At 36.2% G+C, this 19013-nt stretch overlaps 1 protein-coding gene across 1 annotated transcript in view; it reads right to left on the bottom strand.

The window, feature by feature from the left end:
- Positions 1–10169: 10169 nt before the first annotated feature.
- Positions 10170–19013, bottom strand: part of PRKX (protein kinase cAMP-dependent X-linked catalytic subunit) — a 61849-nt gene continuing 53005 nt past the window's right edge. Inside the window, exons 7-9 of the mRNA XM_074814902.1 lie at positions 17621–17698; positions 14452–14600; positions 10170–13940 (exon numbers count right to left, since the gene is read on the bottom strand). Coding sequence (XP_074671003.1) covers positions 14475–14600; positions 17621–17698 — 204 coding nt within the window. The 3' untranslated portion in view covers positions 10170–13940; positions 14452–14474. The remainder of the gene's footprint in view (positions 13941–14451; positions 14601–17620; positions 17699–19013) is intronic.

Below are 19013 nucleotides of genomic sequence, written 5' to 3'. Positions count from 1 at the left end.
GGGTAGCAATAATATTGGGTGTCACTATAAAAAATTATTAGAGCTAATGAGATTAAGCAATCTATTTATACTAGGAAACAAACTGTTAATTTACAGTACTGGTGCTGCACAATGGATAACTGATACCTAATAAGTAGACTTGTTTTTTACAGGAAAATCTGTGAGAGTGAAGGAGAGAAGCGTATGTTATTACATATGTCACTACAGTAATATATATGTTTATTCAAGTCACCCACAATATAATAAAATAGTATTTATTAAAAGCAATCAAGAGAGAGGACTGCAAGGAGAGGACAAACAACTGCACATTTGCAGCCTCCAGGGACAAAGAAGCCAGGGGTTCCCTGCAGGGCAATTAGCTTTGCTAAGGTGGTAGCAGCAGCCACCAGAAACAGGAGCCCTGCCTGCTGAAACGAACAGGATTACACCGCTGTAAGCTGGGTGGGGTGAGACAGGTCTGTCTTTGCTCCCCAGCTTCCCCTCAGGAAAAGGGGATTTCTCTGCCGACCGACCTATGCCATAAGAACAGGCCTACTCCTAGGGAGAAACACACTAAAAACACTTTAAAAATATTTTTCTTTTCTAAGGAGGTTGCTTCTTCATCCAAGAAGAGGCAAATTAAATCTCTCCCTTCAAGTCCTTTCAGACTAATTTCTTTTCAGTTTTGGCTTTGTGACAGCTTCCCTTTGCTCTCTCAGATTGTGCCTCTTCCCCCAGCTAGCTGTCAGAGCACTGCTTTCTCTCTCTGACTGCTATTTAACATCTGCAAACCCCAGACCACAGGCTCTACCCCCACAAGTCGTCTTTTTTTTTTTTTTCTTTTTTTTTTTTTCCTTGGAACGTGCTTACAGACTCTCATCTTACTAAAATACAATGGAAAAAGACCACTCCTTATTTTGGCTCCCATATTTATGCTACCGTTACAGAAATAGAAGAGACATGCGGGTGTTTGTGCATTGCACAGGGGAATGATTTGACACCGCCACTACAGATGTACTTACCAAAAATACACTTTTGGGTTGCGTGCCTGTGGTTAGCAGATACTGGCAGGTGGAGGGAATCGCTCTGCGTCAGCCATCGGGTCCCTGTCACTCCGGTCCTCCCTGTGTCACCACCGGCAGGGTTTTACCCTCCCCAGTGCCTTCTACTTCATTAATACTAGCAGATGCTTGTGGAGATAAAAGCATCAAAGAATTTTAAGCACTAATTTGACCCCAGAAGGGCATTTACAGTGACTGCTCATGGCAGATGCTGGATAACCACCTGGAAGGTACTAAGCCTTGACTCAAGCTGAAATACTTGACTCTGGGTGCCAGGATCCCTTCAGTACAGCATTCAACAGTGTGCAAAAATCCAGCATAGTTCAGGCCTTCAAGAGAATTTTTACCCACTACTTGGATGTATCTAGGATATTGTGGGAAGCTCAGACTGAAAATGTCTGCAAAAGCTCTTTACTAGATCATGGCACTGTCATTGTACATGGGGATGATACATTTCCAGCCTGTTGAATCACACTTTTTGTTTAATGATCATGTATGGGACCTGGATATGAAAATATTTCAGTGTATTAGTAAAGGTTTTTCTTGTCTGTGAAACCATGTGTTGAAGCATTCTTATGAACTGAATCACTTCATCCTTAATTTATCTCCTAGCTACTTCTCTGGGAGACTATTTAAAGTGAAAACCAGAAATTTTGACTCAGGTTTGGATTTTTTTTTTATTCACAGTACTCTGCTGCTAGCTCGAGTACTATATATTTTATCCTTCAAAATGCCTGATTTATACATTCAAAGTTAATAATCCTTGTTTCATTTAGTTTAAACAGTAACATCATGATGTTAACCTACTATGACTGGCTTAAGGGTGATAGACTTGCTGACACGGGAGAAGTTTTTATCTTGTTTTGTGAGGTGCTTTGAAACTCCTAAGCCCTGACAGGAGAAATAATCTTTCCAATCTCATTACTATGTCCAAGTATAAGCCAAATTTACATAAGCCATTAATGTGATGACAAATTCTATTTTTCAGTGAGAAAAGGCAACCTAAAAGGATAGCAGAGCATACCAATGTCACAACCTCCTTAAATCACATCAGAGCTACTTGTATGACCTTGACTTACTTGAATAGGGAGTCTTTAATGATTACTTGATTAAGCAGCTGCATAGTTTTCATCTGAATACACCTACGATTGCCCCTCTAGGTTAGAACTTTTTAGAAAACACTAGAAAAACAAACGAAAAACAAAATTATGTTTGTTTTTGAAAATGCTCCCATTAGATGCCTCCCAGTTAAACAGACTATGTTTTGAGAGTGGTCTACCACACTCACTGACCCTAGTGATGCTGTCACTGTCAGAATCACTAGTATTTGCAGACATAAATATCACAGTATATATATTTCAATTATAAAATATCAAGTTTGGCAGACTCACAAGGATACAGTAGAAAAATCTTGTGACTGAAGTCTCAAAATCCTTGAGCTTCCTTATATTCTAAGTCCACACTTAATGCTTCAAAGAAATCCTTGATGCTCCATGTGAGCAGAGACACAGCCCCTCCAGAGGTCCGTGCAATCTCCTTTCATCTAAGGAAATTTTGAAGCTCCTTGGCCATTTACTTTGATTCTTGGGACGGAGTCTGCATCTCCTGATTCATTTATACCACTCTTTTTTGAATCAGGACCACTGGGAGGAATCAGAGCACTTGGTGCACAACAGCTGATGTTCTTGTTATCTCACTGTGCTTTGCTGTGCTTTTATTGCTATGTATTATACTTCTAAGATTGTGATCAGCAGTATTAGAAGGCAATACATAATGTATTCAAAACACAGCAAGCTGCAAGTGGAATCACTTCTCTACACAGTAGTATAAAACCATTAAAATGCTTTTAATAGTGCTGCGGCTCATTTTTAAAGAAAAAAAAAAACTTTTTATAACATAAACTGGATTATAAATTCATGCTTTTCATATAAGGACATTCTGTGATCCTTGACTAAAAGGACAGTTCATGGGGGAGTAATGCTTGCCAAGTTCACTAAAGAGTAGCCCGAATTCTCATCAATTCAAACAGGAAATGTGAGAGGAAGAGTGTTCTGTTTTCCTGCACGTCTTTTCAAGTTCAATTCTTTAACTCCAAATTTAGTACTCTTTGGAACTAAGCCTGGTTGAAACAATTGAATGATTTACTATTGTTTAAAAATAAATACAATGACTCTGGAGTATACTATAAAAGTACTTCTGTGGTTATTTTATTTCTTCTTTTGTTTTTTTTTTAGAGGGAGAACAATTCTTCCTCTATCCTCCTGTCACCAAAAGGACAAGAACAATTCAGGTTCTGTTAATTAACAGTGCTCAAATGTTTCTTGACTTCGGTCTGGAATGTTTTTCTTTTTCATAACATGGTATTTCAAAAAAGGGGGATTGAAAGAATAGATTGTGTTATTACTGTATGTACATAAACTGATAGCTAAGTAAATGAGGAATGTATCACAAGAAAGGCATTACTTGGAATTGGCATCAGTCTTCCTCTGTTTTCAATTAAACATATTCCAGGCCAACTCCCATGACACAGTTTTCAGTGGAGGAGGAAGGAGATATACCCTCTGCATTAGTAAAAGCCAAAACATTACAGGGAATTATTCTGTTGACATGAGGCACCCTGCAGGAGCAATATAGTAGTTATACATTTGGGGTGCTGGAACAAAGCTGGGTGAGTGCAGACAGTGCATAACTCTGTCATCCAGCCCAAGGAACAGACGTGAAGCTGCTCCAGCCTTTGCCTTAAACGCCTTTCCCGCCCGAGGTAACATCTCCTTTTCCGAGAGGTCTCGCTGTGCTCCATTCCTGTCTGCCTGTGAAGAAAGAGTTGGCTGGCAAGCCAAACGCAATCATGCTTGGGCTCATGGTTCCTGGAAGGGCTTTTTTGTGGTGACACATTCTCTTTCCACACTCCAGCTAGCCATACGGGAGCTCCTCGGCATTTATGAATCATCCAGACAACCATGTCTGCTAGAAATGCAAGCACAATGTTACAAGACTTCGTTATTTGCCAGCTTGTCGCATCACCATAGAAAGTATTGAGTGGAAATAAAGTTTCACTAGAAACTGATCTGACAGAGGCATATTTTGAGCAGCACCCAGTAGTACTCTTTGGATTCAGGGCACATCCAGCAACACATGAACACACTGGTTTTCCACCCCTCAGTTTGCAAAGAGCTGGGTCCGCACTGACTTCAACCCATCTCCACAAGCCAGAGAAAGGCCACACTAGCCTTCTAGACTTGAGAGGAATGAGGTAAAAAAGCTTATGAACTGCTGGAAACTTGGTTCTACACATGGAAATCAACGAGGCAACATTCTCTCTATTGTGAGCTGGTTGACATACTAAATAAGTTTTCTTCCAAATGAAAATCCAAAGCTGTCTATAGAGACAGCAAATCAGCACCACCTCCAAAGAGAATAACTTGTCATAAGCAACCAGCGTGCAGCAGTTAACATAAACACATAGTCCATTTCATGACTTCAGACCTCCATTAAGTCCAGAGAGGTTAAACAGTCCTTCCCCAGCATTTGACAAGACAAGGAACTGAAAAAATTCCTTAGCTCATTATTTCAACTCTGCTGAAGTTGAAGTTGTGAGAACAATTAATTTACTAGGTTGGTGGCTGTTTGGAAAACTTTAAAATGGAAAAAAATTAATCTAAAAACAAATGCTTTATGTTTTAGTGAAATAAAAAAAAAAAAAAAAGAGCATTGTATGTTTTTTTTCTTAACTTTAGAGGACAGTTCCAAAAATGTCATTTGGGATGAATACAAATACTATTTTATTGTTTTGGCTCTAGATGGCCCTGCGTGAGCAGGGGAGTTGGACTAGATGACCTCCAGAGGTCCCTTCCAACCTCAACCATCCTGTGATTCTGTGAAATGGTCAAGTGAAATTCAAAACTTTTTTTTAAGTATTTCCTTCCCCCCCTCCAAATTAATTTACCTAATTTGATCTTTGAAGTCCTGAGTCCCTCTGGTGTAACATAAGACACCAAATATGGGATTCAGATAGAAAACTTTCAAAACCAAGGAAATAGCACTTCCTCTCCCATTCCTGAGACGCTGCTATTCTTTAGTTTCAAGTACTCTCTCCAGCCCTAGAAGCTGCATCTGCCTTAAATCAACTACTTCATGGGTGGTGAGTTTTTTTAGTTGGTTTTGGTTTTATTCTTATAGAAGTAAGAGGATACAGTATCAAAGGAAATAGGCGTTGAAGATTTTTATTTCGCATAGTCCCTTTTCAAATTTGAAAAAATTAAAACCCCGACCAAAGAAAGGAACACTGTCTAAATGCACTATGGTGATACCAGGAAACAAATGCAACGCAGATTTCTTTTTTTCCCTTCTTGGCACAACTAAACATTTATTATGCAGTGTAACATTTCTATTAGAGCAGTTTGTAGAAAATATTTTTTTTCATTTATTCCCTTACCCAGAGATCCTCTTTTTCCAGCCAATTACATACCCCCCTACTTAACTGACTTCCCCCTATTCAGAATGTGCAAAATGAGATCAATTGCGTAGATGGAACAAGTGACATTAATAGGAGAAACTGTCTTTGATCCTTAAACTTTGTAGCTTAAGACCTTGTTTTAAAGAGTTTTAACTTAATCGTGTTACTGGAAATCCTTTTAAAGACTCTAGCATGATACGGCTTTTTCTCTCTTTTGTCTGTCGTCTACTCATTCATAGTCTTTCATGTGACTCAAAATAATGCATTGTTTCAATTTGTAATTTATTGCTGCTATCTCCCGTAACACCTTGCGAAGAAAGAGGATCAGAGATATTTTTCATAGAATAAACAGAAGTGAACTCCACTGAACGTCACCCTCAGGGCAACAGGGAAACAAGCGCTTCAAAAACAATACAGTAAAATATAGCTATGGATGTCTTTAAAGGCAAATAGCTAAAAGAAGCCACTAAATGCAACTTTTTGGCAATATATGAAACTATACTGTAACTCAAACCTGATTTTCAAGGTGGCTTGTATTCCTCCTTCCAATACATCATACGCTATGGCCCTATGCAGAGAAAAAAAATCCCACACTTTTGGATAACATATGTTCTAAAAGTCATTGACTGTTTCTCTAATCTTTTTGCAGCTTTTCTCTTTTTAGCTGCTTGAAGCTATGCCAATCTAAGATCAACTAAAGAGATTTAGAAAGAAAAAAGTTATGGACTGAATTATTTCAAGTAGGACGAAATCTCTACTCAGTGTACAGAATACACTAGAATCTTAAAGATATTACACAGTGAATGTCTCCTCATTTGCATTTTTATCGCATTAATTACTAATACTGTTCATGGTTTGAAATCAGAAAAAAAACCTAGCACACAGACTCGTAACAAAGGTAAATGAGGAGGATACATTTCAGTACTGTTCATGATTTTCACACTGGCACGTTAAGACAGTCTATTTATTTTTATTTTTTAATTACAATGACAAAAGTCATCACTCCACTGTTTGATCACTGAATCTTCTTATTTTATACTTGGAAATTAAAAAAAAAAAATCTTTTGCAACTCTTGTCTATCACCACAAGCCCAATGAACACTTGTTTCCTAGGCTGATAGATTATCCTTAATGTGGGCTATTTCACTCCATCCTCTGGTAAACTTATTACCTACAAAAAGATATCCGCTCTGCAGAAAACCAAGAAGCTGAAAACTTGCCTGCATCTGCAACTTCACTGTTACTTTGACATCCATGTGCATTGCTTAATACACATACAGGGAAAAAAAAAAAACCCAAAAAACACCACCCAGTGAAAAGCCCCATATTTTAAAGCTGCAATGCCTCGTTTGCTTAAAAAAATGAGACGTCACATGTTGAACCTCCAAGTCATTTAATGTTTCACATAGATACTTAGTAATTTTGAATGTTAAAAAGAAAAGACAGAGTTAACACTAATAACTCAGCTGCTCCTTTTCCATCCAGGTAAACAGTGCTTTTGGGCATAAACCAGAGATTTTACAATTCTATCAAAGACTTACACTTCAAAGTCATACAACAGGCATTTAGAATATCAATGAATTACAACAACCAACAATCTGTTTTCATTAGGTGACTCTCAACATGTCTCATCAATTTCTGAAAGCACCCTAGTAAAATCTATCTAATACAAAACAGAGGACAAGTTATGGAGCATTCATCATGACCTGGATTGCAGTTTTGAGAAATGCCCGGTAGATATCTCAGCTTCACTCTAAGATAATTAAGTAGTGCTGCAGCTGCATTTTTTCCTACTACATGACTTTTGACACCAGGGTGGAAGAGAGGAATGGGTGTCAACTTCCTCCTTTCATTACTCATTCAACAGCTTCATTTTAATCCCCAGCTGAAGAATTGAAATCAGCCCACCTTCCTGATACCTGTTTATTCAGACAATATTTCTCTATTTCCAACCTTAAAATATTTTACATCAAAAGCTTTGATATTTTCAAATATCTTGTTCTTAAATTGAATGCACAGGTTTTCTTTATTTGACTGCTAAGTCAGTGTATTAAAATATTAAAATTTTAAACAAATTAACATATTAATTTCAAACTCGTCATATTTTGCATGTAAATAATCACTAGCTGTAAAAATAAAATTTAAAATGGTTAATTACTGGCAGAATCTACAGTCTCCAGACTTCACAGACAAGTTTCACAATCCAAAAATTCATTATCTCAAAACCAAGGGTCAACAAGAAAGTCTGACTCAAGAGTAAAAGTCACTCATGTACTCATGGCCTGCCTAGAAATAAATAAAAAAACCAACCAAACAAAAACAACCCAAAAAACCCCCAAACACTCTCAATAGCCAGACAGTGAAATTAAAGAACATAGTCCCTAACAACACTTATTTAAGTGATCCACCATCACTTTCCTTCTTGCATCACCAAGATTTTGCTGGGGATTACATGAGTCACAGGAGCTTTATGTAAATATTTTTAAATTGGTTCAAAACATGCTGTTTGAAGTTTGTGTTACTTTACAGCATATTGCAAGTCTTGCTCCCCAAGGGCAAATACCTGCAGAGAGAATAGAAGGACTTCAGCTACAATCAGTTATTGGAAATTCCCTTACAGATCAACTAAGCAGAAGTGGCGCTTTTGATACAAAGTTCAGTTCACAGCAGGGAAACATTTCTCATAGATCAGTTGAGTTAATGGGCTCACTTATTGCTGCTACGTGGATGATGGCAGACGGGCAGCAGAAGGCAAGTGTCATGGCACAGGACTGCGGCGCTGCTTTGAGAGAGACCAGTAAGAAAAATCCAAAACCTGAATATGCTCAAACCATGAACGTATTAATCTGGAACAAACTTCGCTGTTCCTCGATAATGCATTTATATACGTGCTTACATAACACAGTTTAATAGCTCTGCTTCAGTTAAATATTTTTGAAGTAACTTGATTAGAAGAGGGTCCTTAATTAACTTAAAATTTCTTTTTAAATGCAAAATTAAGATGATGTCAGAGAAAGTACTAGATATTACACACAATTTGAAACACTCCATATTTATGACATTTGTTCACTGAACTTCAGAAGCACTGAACAGTTGAGAACCTTTTATTTTTTTATCCTGAATCAAAAGTTGAGCTAATGCTTAACTTCTGAAGAAATGTGGACTTAAAGAAAGCTCCCACTGAAAAGCTCAGTTTAAATATTTGCTAAGCTACTTGGCTACACTCTCACAAAGCTGCTGAAAGAAAAAAGACTTGGTCCTTCAAAGTGAGATAAATATGAAGCTTGACATACATTCACGCATGGCATTTTTTTGAAGGGTAGATGAAAAGGGGGAGTGGAAGACAGAAGGGAAACTGAGGACAGCAGAAGAGTCTTTTACTCTCCCTGTGAAAATCTGCCTAAATTCTGAAACTGAGTTTGTAGCAGCTAGCAGGAGTTTGCACAGGAAAGAGCTCGATATATGGATTATACACCAATTCACAAAGTACTGGGCAAGACTGAGTGTTGCAACAGTGCCAGTTGCTTTCAACCATTTCTCATCATACTGTTACTGGTTAACAGTAGGTCACAGAAGGGTGGGTTCTTGTAAAATGCTGCTTTAACAGGGCTAATGAACCATGGAAGTGAGGCAGATTTGGGAGTAGTGAGTAATGCTATGTATGGTCCTGAAAGTCATACACGAGCAAAACTTACCAGCCCTGCATGAGTGAAAAAGCATATTTAAAATAGTCTTTGTTGGATAAGATACGGAGTTACACGTGCAGTCAAAAAAGATACAGTACTCACATTAGAACAAATGAGCAAAAACTCTACCACATGGCAAAAGGCTGGGGTAAGAACAAGAAGCCAAACCAAATTCTTTACAAACTGAACTGAACACTTGCTAACATTCAAAAGTTTGGTATGTTTTAACTGAGCAGTTCTTTTGATTCATGTCAAAGACACGACTAAAAGCTTGCCAGGGATCGTTGCAGCGTTCCTTCACTTTTCCATCAGCAGTTTCTTGAAGCACATGACATCGTGGTTTAGAGAAAAACGTCAATGCACAAAATTTAGAATTAAGCCAGGCAGAAAGAAAGGACAAAGTTCTGTGTTAAAAAAAATCAACCCTTAACTAGTCCAAACTGTATCCAATTGGTTCTATGCCTACGTCATTATCTCTGCAAGATTAAGCTATCTAGTGGGTAAGAAATAGAATACAATTGACCCAGGAGGAGTAATTTAACACCAATAACTAAACAAATTTTGTTAAAAGTGGACTTCTGAAGTTCTTGATGGAAGATGAAATAAAGGTTTAGTTAGGTGTGCCTGACATCATAAGAATATTTTCTGATGCTTAAAGAAAAAGATTGAAATGAGTGTTCCAGACAGTGTTCAGGTCATTAAGTTGTGAAAATGTTGAAGCAATTAGGGTCATATAATCCAAGTTTAATGAGAAGTCTGAGTTAACACTTTCCATTATCAGTGCACTACCTGAAATGAATTTGAAAATATGCTTTCTGGAGTTTCTTCCATGCCAACTGAAATAATGTTCCACCCCCTGTGTCTTGCTCTGGAAAGACTTAACTCCTAAAAAGAAGAAACAGTTGTTTTTCTACTTCTGTCCTCTTCTTCATTTTTTTGGGATGACGAACCTCTACCTCCTCCCAGCATAAATGGAAGCAAACTAGGTTTAAACATTCAAAAAGATATAAAGGTTTATTAAATGAATCCAGATCTAACAGATATTACATAAATTAAACAGCAATAAAATTTTAATAGGGTTTATGTACAGATCACAGTGATTTTCATTGTGCAATGAGGGCTGACTTTGTAACTTTGAACAGTACTTATGCATGTGAGCTACAACAAGCAACCAGCAACATACAATATTAGTCCAAGTTAACCTCGCAAATCTAGCAGTTCAAACTGATTATGCAGTACACAAATTCCTGCTACCACTATCACTACTTACTACACAACAGAGTATTTATAAAGCAGTCAAGGTTTGCCATAGAAAAGTGCAAAACATGGAAAGTCTGTACACAGTACAGTACAAGAAGGAATCATGCTACAGTCATTGAAAGCTGAAAAATAATTCTATAGCATAGGAAGCACTGCATCACAACTCTTCTGAATGGCAAGCAGATGGGCTGAGGAACAGCCATATCTTAATTGCTTTCAAAACTGCAAAATCCCTGTTCGTCCATTTAAACATAGTTTAGTACCTATATTTGATCCATTAACAATGACTGTCTACAGTGGAAGATCACATTAGTTAAAGCTCAGTAGCACACATATTCATTGATAAGCTAATTTACAGGAAACTCTACAGCATGTTCTCCATTGAAATCATGAAGCATTTACATCATTTGGTTACAAGGCAATTGAGTTTGCAATGCACGTTTATCACTTAAAACCTCAAACTGGGCAATTAAAAATATATATATATATAAAACTCAAAAATAAAGGTTGTTTTTTAATGTTTAACATTCTTGTTCACTGAAGCAGAATACCAAAGGCCTATGGGCTCTTGCAAGAAAACAGTCCTTATGCAACAGTCTATATGCAAAAACACATGTTAACAGGATCGACCAGAATAAACTGAACTTCAGAGAATACCATACTTGAACAGAAAATAAAAAAAGTGTACTAGTCTGCTTAAAAAACCTCATAAATCCAGAGTCCTTAGTGCAGTGTGGATCCAGGGACTTCTGCATGAGCACTCAGACAAAACTACGTTAGTGGGCCATGAAGTCCCAGCAAAGACTTAAAATAAACCAGACTCACTTGTGCAAATAAATAAAACAGGCAGGTAACAACAGCTCATTAGGCTCAAGACTGTAGAGAAAAATAACTGATCACTTAATGCTTCAAAAATGTTTTGGCTTTTTTTTTTTCTAGTTAAGGATTTTAATTAAAAAAATTTGAAAGCAGTTTTGTACTAGAAAGCATGTTGACGAGGTCAGTAGTTAGGCATATGTACACATGGCTCTGGAAATAATGTAAAGTCAATGGATTAGCATTATTAGTAAGATTGTATTTGTTTCTTTAGTCTCTATCATAGTGAGTGTCAGTGCATCCACTGCCAGCAATGGATAAGATTTATAAAAAAAAATCCACTATCTCCTGTTCAAGCACTCAAAACTTCTAACCATCAATGTGGCACATTAGTCAAAAGCAACTTCATTTCCTCAGCTTTGAAGACTTAAACACAGTGCAGTTTTTAAAATTGAAAAAAAACCCAGTATTATATTTAGCACACTTGCTTGTTGCAGTATGTACATATTTAAATAAGAAACTGGTTTTGTAGTACTCAGATTCCATAAAATACTGTAAGCTTACTTGTTAAAAAAAAAAAAAAACCTGAACTGTGCTTCCTCCCCTTAGACAAAGTAAGCTGTGTTTTATGTGCTTCAGTTTTTCTGTTTAATTTGGAATAACTAATTCCACAGATACAAATACAGTGGACCAAATTCATTTTTTCAAGAGAATAAAGTATTTTTACCAGGTTAAAATTATCATTTTCTATGGATTTTTCTGTATTTCATTACACATTCCTACACAGTATTTACTGAGAGGCAGCTGGGGCCATCAACCTGTGGCACTTCCATAACATCAAGATGACTTTGTGATATTCCAGAATTACCACTTTGAAGTATTCCGATTTTGTTACACATTTTGCATTTTTGCAGAGAGTTATGCAATCTCTTAAAAGTTAGACTTGCTTTATGAAGAAATAAATCTAATACCCTAGGATATTGCAAGTTCTTAACAGCTCTTCTGTACTGTTTAGAGCTAAACAAAAGCAAATGGAGGTCATTTTTCCATGAGGAGACTCCAGCTGCAGATCTGTCATAAAATTATAAACATGATAATTTCATTAGTGATTACTAGAGTGTCTAATTCATAAGCATTCAGGAAAATGAATCTTTGGCCTACACTTCTTATGGCATTTCAGATCAAGAATGTGGAAAGCAGTTTGTGGGAGAAACTGTCTATATCATCTACTTAAACAGTTTTATGTAGAGCCATCAGTCATAGTAGTAGGACTCCAGTGAGCTGATGTGCTTTCAAATATTTTTGGTCTAAATATCATAATTTCACTAAAAGTTATCTAAAACCACAACATCCGAAAGATTGTAATTACTTTTTGAAATCGAAGCACTTCAAAATCAATCCCCTATACTAACACAAGTATCATGTAACATGAAAAAACCCTAAAGAAAGTTCCTGACTTGTTCCTACCTTCATGGTTTTGTGTGTTCATATACACAGACACATACATATGCACATACTGATATTTGGTGCTACTTAAAATGAAGCAGTATTGCAAACAGTTCCTAAATACAGTGTACTTAAGCTGCTAAAAAGATGTTAGTACAGAATGAAACTCCTTACATCTAAGGTTTGAACTCTGTACATACGGAATTCCTGGCAGCAGCGACTTTAGGACATTTCCAAGAGCAGGAGCAGAAAAATCCAGCTCTGATTTATAACTCAGTCTTCCCTCTGATATTCTGAAGTGCCAAGCATTCAACAACAACTATTTCAATAATGAAAAAAGTCTGTTATGGCTCGTGCTTTACATTTGGAGAAGACAGCAAGCTTGAGAGAGAACAACTCCTGTTAAGAGCCAGTTAGAGCCCTTTTATCATATGCACTGAATTGCATGTTTACAGAAAGTCTTCACATGAGGAGTCTCATTTCAGACAGTGTATAATCACTCAATATCCTGGTTTGTAAAGAGACATCACTGTAACAGAACGTCATAAATTAGCCATTAAGATGCATCTTAACAATAAAACATGCCCTTGTCTTTCTGCTTTCAAGTACTATGGTTGCAAGTGAGGCATTGGAAATTTTAGGTACAAATCTTTTTTAAAACTTAATTATTTTTATTTTTTACAAAGAATTATAAAATGTATATAAGATGATGAAAAACTCATTTATCCTTTTAAGATTTTTATTCCTAGAGAACTTCTTGAAAAACATTATTTGAAAAATAAAAATCATAGACTCTGCAAAGTACAAAAATTTACATCTTTGCACAGTTCCTGTGCTTTAATTGTATTGTATTCATTATATACATATATACTAATTTGTGCTTTTAATTACACAAGTTTAGTATAAACTTATAAAATTAAGTCTATGAGTTAACTATGCAAAAAGGATCTGGGAATAGCAGGAAACTTAACTAAACCATAAGTTAAAAAAAATTCCTAAAATATACTATTTCAGTGAGTCTACTTCAGAGTAGACTATCAATATTACAATTTACTAATGTCAGATGTTTACAGCAAACAATTATTCTTGCCTGCCTCCAACTCTTCAGATATTTCTTATATACTAATATGCATATCTGAATGCAGTATCATTCTTATCCACAAAAGAAGTCTTCATTTACACATGAACTCCGTTTTCTTCAGACTTGTTCTTAGCGCTTCAATTTCCTTCCAGTTTCTAAGACAAAAAAATAATGAAAAAGGAATGCAAAATACAATGTGGAGCATATGAATTGAACGACAAGTATCAACCTATGACAGTTGTAAGAGAATCCAGGGTACAGAATTAATCTGACAATCTTATTCCTCTAAAGTCTTCATTATTAATATAAAAATCTTGCAATCAAGAACAATCACATCTGTGAAATCAATCTAGATATTTGCTTTTGACACACTCTTTTAAAAGTTTTAAGGACAGAAGGACTTAAATATCTGTAGGCAAATAACTCCTCATCATTGTAGAACACCAAAACCTGTGAGATAAATTAACTTTGTCATTCCATAAGCCTGCTTTACAATATTTTATTTCAGCAGTTTACTTTGTACTATCTATTACTGTGATTCATGTTGGTTTTACAAGCTCTAAGGAAGTATTAGTCACTGTTATGAATCAGAAGATGTAATTTCTGCATACAGCTCTCACTCAGACCTGCAATATTTTGAAGAGGACTCCTAACATTTGGACATACCTCATCCAGTGTAGATTTTGCATTCAGAAGTTCTTGAAAATTTCTAGATCTTTAGGGGGTACTGGAGGCATCTTGTTCCAGTCATCTTCAGGATAAGCTTCAAAATTGGAAGTATCCCCCTCATTGGATACTTTCGGTACTATGGGAGGCTAGTCAGAACAAATACACCAAAAATGTTAGTACAGTTTCCTCAATGAACTCCTCTCATTGGAGCAGAAATTCTGTAAAAGAATTAAACAAAGATTAAACAAAGTGGGTACGTATTTATGAAAGTTTACCTTTTTCACTAATAATGAATGGCATGAGAGAGAGAAGCTTGCAGTGACAGACATGTTCTAATGCTTTTTCTATATCGTGGTTAAATATTGTGATTAAAAGACACATAATACAGATACTATTTTATTTAGCACAAGTTCTAGCTGCTTTGAAGACTGAAGGTAACTACTGCAAAAGATTATTACAACTGCGCTTCCAGGCATGTGCTATTACAGCATAATCTGCCACTCTCCTTCCTCACTCCTCCCCTCTTCTGTGGCCTATGTTCAAAAAGGAGTGTAATCGCATTAGGTTCCTTTCAGCTAAGAACGAGTCTTGATAGCAGTGTGGGTAACTACTTTCTAATGGAAGAAAAAAGCCTCCTCTTCATTGCTTTCCAAAAGATTGATTGCTTTTAAGGAGGCTGAATTGACTAACCTGTGTATGCACTACGTACTATGCTTTTTCCTAGGCTAGCAATAAGTTCAAGCAGGTAAAGAAATAGCTGCACTGTAAAAAACTCATTTCACAAGGATGTCGGTAAAAGCATCTGAATTCAGATGGATCTTTTTAAGGAAACTTGGAGGTGCCAAGAAAAATATTTGTTTTCTATTTCTTTCCTCAGAGGATCCTTTGAATTTCTAGTATTGCCCACCAGCTTCACAGTACCTGTAGTTTTTCCTTGTCTTGTATCTAGCATTGAGACTACTCTGCCCTTCTGGTCACAGGCTCCAAGATAAAGCTCCTTTCTGGAATATTTTATTAGTTGCAGAGGTTAACATAGGGCAAAACCCTTTTCTTCTGTCAAGAAACATTCATCTCTATTCCCTTCTCAATAACAGAGAGCTTAACTATTGTCGTGAACCCAACAAAACACTTTAGAATGAGAAAATCTTACAGACAATCACCAAACTGGTTAGTAAAGGTCATACGTCAGGCAGAACTATAAAGTACAGCAAAAAGTTATTCTGCATCTCCTCAAACACATAGAAGTCTGGCTTCTGCTAGGTCTGAGATCTTATCTGATCTTTTGGGCTTCTCAGTTTGAAACAACACCATCAGCAGGTTTTCAATGGGAAAGAAAGGGTCCTAAGCTTCTAAGCTTCAACCAAAAGCATGTGGCAGTCACAGCATACTGCCCAGATGCTTAAGCAAACACGCAGAATCTGCTCTGCCCAAAATGACTTTCTGCTCCCCTGTGGATAACACCTGGTAGCCCTACTTCCCTGTAAGCATTTTGGCAGGAAAGACAGTTTTGTGAAGTGACACACAGAAAGAGAAAAATAAAAAAAAGAAAGGAAAATCCTCTATTATAGATTAACAAATTATTTTCTCTCAGCTATTACTATTATTTATATAATACTGTAATTTAAATCTTGTCAGGACGATGAATCAATGCTTCATTTGTACAACAGGTCAATTCACACTTTTTACAGGGAAAATAGAGCACTATATCTATTATTTCATATTTTCAATCTCTTCATCAGTATGAAATAGAATGAGATTATGAAAACTAATTCTGAAGGATATAGTTGCCTCCAGAAATAATGAAGTAAATTTCTGACCCAATTCACATCCCTGCTCTGAAGAATAATTAAGCAGCATTTCATCTTCTAAGAGCTTAATGTAACCATCCCACTTAATCCCGAAGATTAAGAAACAAGTTTTGGATTCATAATAATCTGAATGCCATGGTGACTATCTTTTTAAAACGAAAATGAAACACAAAGGATGTTTAGACCTGAGACTTTTGATTTGTATCTCTAACATCCAGTTTTTAATACTATGGGTTTTATTTATTTGGTAATACAGTAGGTTGTCATAAACTTCAGAGTTTAAATACTTACAGAACATATTATCAACCAGTTTGTGTTCTCTGCAGATTTGTGTGACCAGAATTTACAGTAAATCATTTGAAAAAAGTGACTTCATTACAATAGATCTACATAAAATATGAACTGGGTGTAGTAGTGATTAAAACAACCCCAAACCCACACATTCAAAACAATGCCATTTTATTTTAAAGAAAAAAGTTACCTACACCTTTGTATTAAGATGTTGTCTACAAGAATACATCAAGAACATTTTCATCTCTTAGCTATTTTGCAAGAACTCAATTTAAGATACCTACCCAGAAATTCATTGTAAGAAATTAATGCAAAGGAAAGGAAACCAAACATTTAATCGCTACTTGACTGACTGTACATGGCAACCTCTGTTACTGAAAACCACTGCTGTAAAAAATCGTACTAGTTAGAACTTTGAGGAAGGAAAGGAAAAAGGCTGTTTTACTACTAAAGGACTTTAAAAAGCATTTTGCAGTGTTGATAGCTTTTGCAAACATCTGCCATCGTATAATACTAGAATTCAGTGCTATTAAAAAGTATGTTAGAATTACATTCATAAATCCTTCTCTCTCACCTTCCCTATTCTTCCTACTCCCATATGCTTTACATTTTATTAAAGTATTTACCTGAATTGAACTTGGCCCAAACATTTAAAACCCAGAGTAAAATACTTCCACAGACATAAAAGCAAGGAAAAAGAAAAAAAATCAAACAACAAACCACCAATCCCACCTCAGTCCCCAAACAAAAAATCATCTACAACAAGTAGTTGCTTACAAAACCCTAAAACTTGAAACTAAATATTAACTAATCAAATTCAGCAAAACAAATCAGGGATTTTTACAAAAATATTTCATATGCAGACAAAAATGCAAGTAGGCATTCATTTAATTAATTCTGCAGCGTAAAAGGTCAAAAATGCATGTAATTATTGACATGTGCATATACACATGTGCTTATACACACATATGAACAGACAGACACAACAGGCAACAAAACGTCAACAGACCAGCTTAAATGAATGATTTCTTGTTGCGATGTCCTATACAGTATTTTGCAGAATATACCTTTAGTCTCCTTTGAGGTACAGCGTCCCAGTCTATAGACCTGAACCATCGATGTCTCTTCACATCATCTGCTCCATTCTTTAAAGAAAAAAATCAAAATAAATATTTAGTAGCTTATATGTATGCCAAACCATGCATTTCATCGTAAGAACTGTGGTATCAAGGCAGACTAATGGTTTGTCTAAACCTTTTTTTTTCCTCAGGTGATAATCATTAAGATTCTATAGGGGAAATTAGTAGTGTTATTTTCCTAGCAGATCCTGAGTTACAGCAATAAGATCCAAATATTTATTTTTTTTTAGCAGCATTCTTCCAACACAAGGGAGATGAAGAATAGGCTTTAAAATACCCACAAAACCATTCCAACCTCTTCACTTCTGGTTTCTCCAACATTTTAGAGAATGCCTCTTATTCAGATATACTTTCTAATTCTCATACTAATAAAAAAAATAACTGAGGGTTGATGGTGTCTTAAATAAAAATCATTGTCTGGGAAGCACATAGGTCTGTCAAATATTACAGACGTTTAGTGCCGATGAGGTTCTCAGTACTGTGACAAAAGTATATATATGAAAACATTTGTTTTCATTTTCGATATACGGTTAAAGGCGTATTTGTCTTGTAATGATTACTCTCTCCGGGCTGACTGCTTTGATTATGTGCATAAAGAATGAAAATGTCTTTTTTTTTTTTTTTTTTTTTGCTAGGCTGAAGCTTGGTTCAAACACAGACTCATTCTCAAGGCATTAGGCAGTGGGGAAAACCAGCTGTTTCTCTGTCTCAGGCCTGATCACAGCACTGTTTTAATGCACAGCACTCAAGCTCATGCAGCTCCATGGAACGAAGCATACCACCCATTTTTTTTTTTTTCAGATTTATATGGAGTGGGACTATCCATGCTCATATTCAGAGGCAACAGAGAGTAATTTATCACCTATCTCCCTCAAAAGCAGACCTGATTGAATGCTTCACCAGAAAATGCCCAGTGGGATTTAAATCTTTTTAAACCAACTGTCATTATGGAAAAGGATCAGACTTAGGACTGACCTACTGCCCCACTCCAAATCCCACTTCTAATTAGAAGTATTTTTGATTTTGACATTTTATACAATTGTAGAGAAAAACCCCAAAACAAACCAAAACAACCACGTACTAAAAAAATCCCACAAATGCCAGACATTTCCCAGAACCCATGCTTGAAGGTTTGCTTTTGGTTTTGTTTGTCTTCAAAACTGTCAAAATATATAGTTTTCACTGGTCAATAACTCTCTGAATTTTCAGCTTATGAAAGTTTGGTTTTAATGCTCCTGCTGACCCCCTGATAAACACTGCAAAGACTTCTGAAGGATAAGGAAAACATTTATTTCCTAGCTTTTCTTACCAGTCTAAGTTT

This window comes from Strix aluco, chromosome 2 (assembly GCF_031877795.1).
Source record: "Strix aluco isolate bStrAlu1 chromosome 2, bStrAlu1.hap1, whole genome shotgun sequence".
Taxonomy (NCBI): Eukaryota; Metazoa; Chordata; class Aves; order Strigiformes; family Strigidae; genus Strix; species Strix aluco.
Note: the sequence above shows the minus strand (reverse complement) of the source record. Positions and strands in the feature narration are given on the sequence as shown.